At 44.4% G+C, this 6,399-nt stretch overlaps 1 protein-coding gene and 1 pseudogene across 1 annotated transcript; one reads left to right on the top strand and one right to left on the bottom strand.

Annotated features, from left to right (window-relative positions):
* The first annotated feature begins 1,139 nt into the window (after positions 1-1,139).
* On the top strand, positions 1,140-1,899 carry nog1 (noggin 1). The gene has a single exon (XM_072442121.1). It carries the CDS (start codon positions 1,255-1,257, stop codon positions 1,897-1,899), a length of 645 nt encoding a protein of 214 aa, XP_072298222.1. The 5' UTR covers positions 1,140-1,254.
* A 2,940-nt stretch (positions 1,900-4,839) lies between these two features.
* LOC140358766 (large neutral amino acids transporter small subunit 1-like) lies at positions 4,840-6,111 on the bottom strand (annotated as a pseudogene).
* Between the last annotated feature and the right edge of the window lie 288 nt (positions 6,112-6,399).

The raw sequence follows: 6,399 nt of genomic DNA, 5'->3' as shown, positions 1-6,399 counted from the left end.
TGTGCAATACTGTCATACTCATGCACAATACTGTCATGTGCAATACTGTCATGCCCATGTGCAATACTGTCATCTCCATGTGCAATACACTGTCATACTCATGTGCAATACACTGTCAATACACTGTCATAATCATGTGCAATACTGTCATCTCCATGTGCAATACACTGTCATACTCATGTGCAATACTGTCATACTCATGTGCAGTACTGTCATACTCAATACACTGTCATACTCATGTGCAATACTGTCATACTCATGTGCAGTACTGTCATACTCAATACACTGTCATACTCATGTGCAATACACTGTCATACTCATGTGCAATACTGCCATACTCATGCACAATACTGTCATGCTCATGTGCAACACTGTCATAATCATGTGCAATACTATCATACTCATGTGCTATACTGTCATATTCATGTGCAATACTGTCATACTCATGTGCTATACTGTCATATTCATGTGCAATACTGTCATAACCATGTGCAATACTGTAATAATCATGTGCAACACTGTCATAACCATGTGCAATACTTAGTAGAAAAAGCTTCAGTTGTAGTCATCTGGACTCAGTTTAAACTGAGTCCAGATGACTACAACTGAAGCTTTTTCTACTATGGAACACGCCTGGACGAATGAGGGATTACACCGACATGTGCAATACTGTAATAATCATGTGCAACACTGTCATACTCATGTGCAAAACTGTCATAATCATACTGTCATAAAAGTGTTATTTTCATTTAGAGTACGAGAGGTTTTTATAAGAGTTTTTCTACAAGAGTGCTTTTTATAAGTTATCTGTTTTGTATTATTATTTGCTATTTATTATTTCCCCATTGTGGGACAAATAAAGGTTATCTATCTTATCTTATCTTATTACATTTATAAGTAATTATAAAGGTAAGTTTTACAAGATGCATTCTTGTGATTAATCTCACTCAATAAAGTCGAGTTCTCTCTAGAGCCTGTTCCAGCTCCGCCCTCTGCTCATGCCTCTCTCTCTTTCTCTCCTCTCTCCCTCTGTTAGCCCCGCCCCCTGCACTCTCTTAGCCCCGCCCCCCCGCCCTGGCCTCATACAAAAGCCCCAGGCCGGCGCTTCTCTCCTCACAGTCTGAACTCTCCTCCCGTCGCACCATGACGACACAAACGTGGATCCGACCTCCCCCGAGCCTCGCCGCCCGCTCCGCTTCTCGCCCGTGAGATGGGAACGTCCTTCTAGCTTCGCCGCTCGACCTCTCCCCAAAAATGGACAGCACGGTTCTTTTAGCCGTGTCGCTCGCGCTGCTCATCCACAACGGGATTTGCCAGCATTACTTTCTCCTCCGACCCATCCCGAGCGACAGTTTGCCGTTGGTGGAGCTCAAAGAAGACCCCGATCCCATCTTCGACCCCAAAGAGCGGGACTTCAACGAGACGGAGCTGCGCAGCACGCTGGGCGACTTCGACCCCCGGTTTTTGGCGGTCTTCCCCCCGAACGCGGATGGATACGACGCCAACGACGACTTCCCGGACGCGCAGAAGCCGAGCGGGATCCTGCCCAAGGAGATCCGGGCGGTGGACTTCGACGCGCACTCGGGCAAGAAGCTGAGGGCGAGCAAGAAGCTGAAGCGGCGCCTGCAGCAGTGGCTGTGGGCATACTCCTTCTGCCCGGTGGTTTACACGTGGACGGACCTGGGCGCGCGGTTCTGGCCCCGGTACGTGCGGGCGGGCAGCTGCCTGAACAAGCGCTCCTGCTCCGTGCCCGAGGGGATGCAGTGCCGGCCCTCCAGCTCCACGCACCTCGCCGTCTTGAGGTGGCGGTGCGTCCAGCGGCGGGGAGGGCTCAAGTGCGCCTGGATCCCGGTTCAGTACCCCATCATCACGGACTGCAAGTGCTCCTGCGCCAGCTAAAACGCGCCGGGACCTTTCGCCAGATGACAGAAAAGCCGCCGTTCGTCGGAGGAATCTCGCATCAACTGCTGCAAAAACGTGAACATTTACGAGGGACTTGAAGAGACTGGCTTTGGTTTATTTGCGTAGCTTTTTGGCAAATTGCGTGAGGACTTTGCGTTTGAAATGAGGTGAATTTTCTCATTTCGCACACGTCAGAAAAGTGAAATGCAAAGTGAGTAAACCAAACTTTTACCGGTCAAAACAAAATGTCGATTTCAAGTCATTTTCTCAAACTTTTTACAGTTGATTTCCAGAAAAGGCAAAGTAAGAAACGGACTTCTCGGCCTCTGGAAATGCTTTTTTTAAACTACGACAGACAAAGAAATGCTTCCGTACACGCGCTACGGACGATATTTGACACGATTCACGCCGGACGATGGTTCTTCGCTGCAAACGGGCGAATGTCCAACGTATTTAAGAAAAGATGTTTTAACTTAAAACTGTCAAACGATGAGAAAGTGTTTTTTCTGGGATGTACTGGAGACGTCTCAGCTCCGACGCCTTTGTCTGCAACGTACAATAACGTTCAAAATGTTCAAAGTAAAATGAGTAAAGGACAAACCAATGTCTCGTCTGTGCAACTTCAATCACAGGAACGCAGTATCCAGAATATTTGTACTACTATACGTCTAAATGCCAAGGAACAGTGCGGCGCAGAGTCAGTTTTGTGGAGAAAAGAAAGACAAGTTATGCTGTTTTCGTTTTTAAAATACTGCTGTTTCTTTTGCCAAAACAGTTTCTTACAATTCTGGTAAAAACATGAATATTCTGAGCGAATTCTTGTGATATTGTTGTCCTCTTTCTATCACCATATGCCACGTATTTAAAGGGCTTCTTTTTATGCTGAGACTTTCCGAATGGCTGAACTTGTGAATCGTTTCCTGGCACATCGATGATATTTTTTAAACTGTGATTCGACAGTTGTAACGTGTGTTTTAAAGTTCAGCCGGCGTGAAAAACGAGGCTGTCGTGAATGTATCTCGTATGTAAAGAAGCAGTATTATTGTACCCAGAGTTTATGGTCAGAGTAATAATGCCTTATACATATACATATATATATATATATATATTTGTATTTATGGACATAGCGCCACCTATGGACTGTTAAAATGGACCTCACTTGGACTTACTGCTACAGACGTGTTATATCCTGTAAATTAAGGAGTTATTTATTCTTTATATTCGAACAATAAAACAACACTGAAATAAAAACTTTGTCTTGTCTTTTTTCACTGTCTGAAAAGTACGTTTGACTCAATAAATGTGTTTTAGTTTGAAAAAGATTTTATCTTCTACAATTTAAAATGAAAAGTGTAGTTTATGTATTTTTGGGGCAATTTAATTATGTATTTTTAAATTTAAGAAATAGAAAATATTTTAGGAAATCAAAAACATTCATTTTGAGAAGAATTTTGTTAGAATTTTACAGTGTAAATTAAAAAGAATAAAGCTTGTATTTTATTTTTATTAATTTTATCATTCTTCAATTTAAAGTCCATCTTAAGATCATGGTTTTCTAATTCTGACTTAGTTTGTTGGTGTAGAACCTGTTGAAAATATTTATCACAGTTTAACATAAGTTAAGTTGCAGTTTGTGATGACATTTTGAGAAATAAGAGTTTAAAAAGACGGAAAGTGGAGCTGAATCCCTCTGTGATGTCATCAGTGTGTGACACAGAGACAGTTTAAACCATGGTTGGACTAATTAAAAGTGTTTTATGGTATTATTGTGTCAGATCAGAACTGTTTGTGCTCGTGTCCAACAAGGAAGTACAACTATAAACTTTACACAAACGGGCAAAATGTTGAGTCAAATCTGCAATACAATTATGGTCAGTGTGTTATATATATTCAGATTTTAAGCTAATTAACTCATTTGTTTATTGCTGACTTCATAAACACAGCTGTGATCTCTTTACTAAAAACAAACCAGGACTGGATTTTTAACAAAAGAACAATTTATTTCACTATGTTAACATTAAAATATGATACACCCTGGAATGTGGTGCAACATTGTGACATTAGACCAGGCATGTCCAAACTATGGCCCAGGGTCCAAATGCGGCCCTAAGACCAATTTTTGTTGGACCTCCGGCTTCCTCCTTAGTTGGTCCTAACAACAAAAAGTAGAACTTTTTACTATAAAATTGGACAAATTCAAGCATGTTGATTTTAAAAAATCCAATACAAATGTTCCAAGTCTTATTAAATGTGTGGAGGCATCGAAACTATGTCAAATGCAAAATTCCAAATGATTCACTTTGTCATTCAACAAATTCAACATTGTCAGGTTGTTTGAGGCCCTCTGTTCAGTATAAGTTACAAAATGCGGCCCTTTGTGAAAAAAAGGTTTGGTGACCCCTGTATTAGACAAATTCAAGTTATAAAAAGGCATTTTTAACACAAGAAAACAAGTGGAAAAGCTGGACAGGGTGTATAAAATGAAAATAATGATTTACCATAACATTAAACGAAATGGTCCATAAATGTATAGAAAATGTGATACTTTCATTTCTTTGTTTATTATTTTAAATCAAGTCACAAATGTAATAACTTGATTTTTGTCATTGATGGAAAGTTTAATCTTCTTTTCAAAAACAAATATAACAGTGACTTTTAAGGTCAATTTAGATGAATAATTCAAAAATAATAATTTGCAATTTGTGGTATTTTGTTTGCGTTTACATTTGACACATTTTCAAGAATCGATTTGCACCAACAGACACACTTTTGACGGATCTGAAGCTGGACTCGAGAGGAAAGACACAAAAACACTTCATAAACCGACCGTTTCATTGGACTTATCGTGCTGTAAAAGTCGTACGACACAACAGAGTAAAGCGGCTTTGGTTTGTGCCTGCACAAACTCACAAACTCCCGGTTCCGGCCCACTCTGCGTCACTGCTCCTCCGGGACGGACGTGAAGATCTCCCGCACCTTCTGCACCTTGTGACCCTTCTTCCACTTGTATCCCGGCGACCACGCCCGGACCCCCGTCAGGACGATGCCCGACGGACTCTTTAAGGGAGCGGCCCGAAGCGACACCGCGATCACGGGACCAAACGGCATCAGGATGAACAGACGCTAGGTCTTGTGATGTCAGGTTTGGTGAAGCCGCAGCATCCCACACGCAGCCAGGCGGAGAAGAGGTTCACGACGGAGAAGATGTCGTGAGAAATGGCGTAAAACAGGGACAAGAGGCGTGTGAAGACGAGGGAGGGCAGTGGGATGAAACCGCCGAGCTGAATGACAAAAAATCCGTTGACAGCTTCAAGACGGGAAAGTCCAACAAAGAAAGGAATAAACCTGGATGATGTTCTCCAAAACTCACGTCCTCAGACTTGACCGTGACCTCTGGGGAGATGGCGGTGAAGTCATGTCGGTCATCTCGTACGCGATGGTCACTACAGGCGTGGGCATGATGATGGACTCTCTGGATCGATCATCTCCTCGGTCGCATAGTTCAGGTCGTCGCAGCATCCAAAAGCAACCGACCCACCGTACAGAGCCAACACGATGTGGTCGACGCCCCATTTGCTTCCTCCAAAAGCCTTTTCTGGAGTGATGTACGGCTCGTGAAGATCAGCGCAAATCCGAAGAAGATGATGGTGATCAGAGCGAGCAGTTTGGAGGCAATAAAGAGGTCCTGAGATTCGGTGGCAGCTTTTACACTGATGCAGTTCATGAAGGTCAGAGAGGTTAGCGCGAGGTTAGCGGGACCGTCCAGCACCGCGCAGGTCGTGCAGAGCGGTTTGAGCAGGCGCCTGGCGAACCCCAAAGATGCCCGGACGATGAGCATTTCCACTCTTGAGAAAAGGCCGCTAGTTCTCCGTAAACCTCCAGGATGTACGCGGAGTCGCCCTTCGATTTGGCGACGGTCACGCCCAGCTCAGCGTTGCACAGCGCGATCGGGAACTGACCTCTTTGACCACGGTCGGAGCGACGAAAAACCCTGTGCCAATAATGGTCCCGATGATCATGCCCACGCCGTCCAACAGGGCGACGCTGCGTTTGAGTTCAGTCTCCTCCCCTTCTGGCAGGACAGTCTTCTGCGGTCGGGCTGCACCGGTCGTGTCCCGGCCGCTCCAGTTCGGCCCTCTTCACACTTTATCCGTGCCACGTTTGCCTCCTTTTCCCTCACGTCGTCCTACCTGCCTTTGTGTCCTTCATCTTTGTCTGTTTTGAATAATAACCCCACTTAACTCCCAATACTTCAAACCCAAAATGAATATAGATAGTTCCTTCGATGAACATGAACTCGCTCCATGTTTTTTTTACGCCACGACCGGATTTTTCGACCTAAACCAGCTCGGGTGTCGTCCAAACCAAGCCCAGCTCGAGGGTCCCCGGCACTCGGTGGTCTTATCTGGCATGTGGAGTCTGTGACACATTAGCGGCTGATAATGTGGCGCACCGCAGGCCGAGCAGCTGCTAACAGTTCACCCCTGGACCCGACAC

Source organism: Eucyclogobius newberryi, unplaced genomic scaffold (genome assembly GCF_026437365.1).
Source record: "Eucyclogobius newberryi isolate DKJ021-1_F unplaced genomic scaffold, fEucNew1.0.hap1 SCAF_13, whole genome shotgun sequence".
Taxonomy (NCBI): domain Eukaryota; kingdom Metazoa; phylum Chordata; class Actinopteri; order Gobiiformes; family Gobiidae; genus Eucyclogobius; species Eucyclogobius newberryi.
This window is presented reverse-complemented; position numbering and strand designations above follow the sequence as displayed.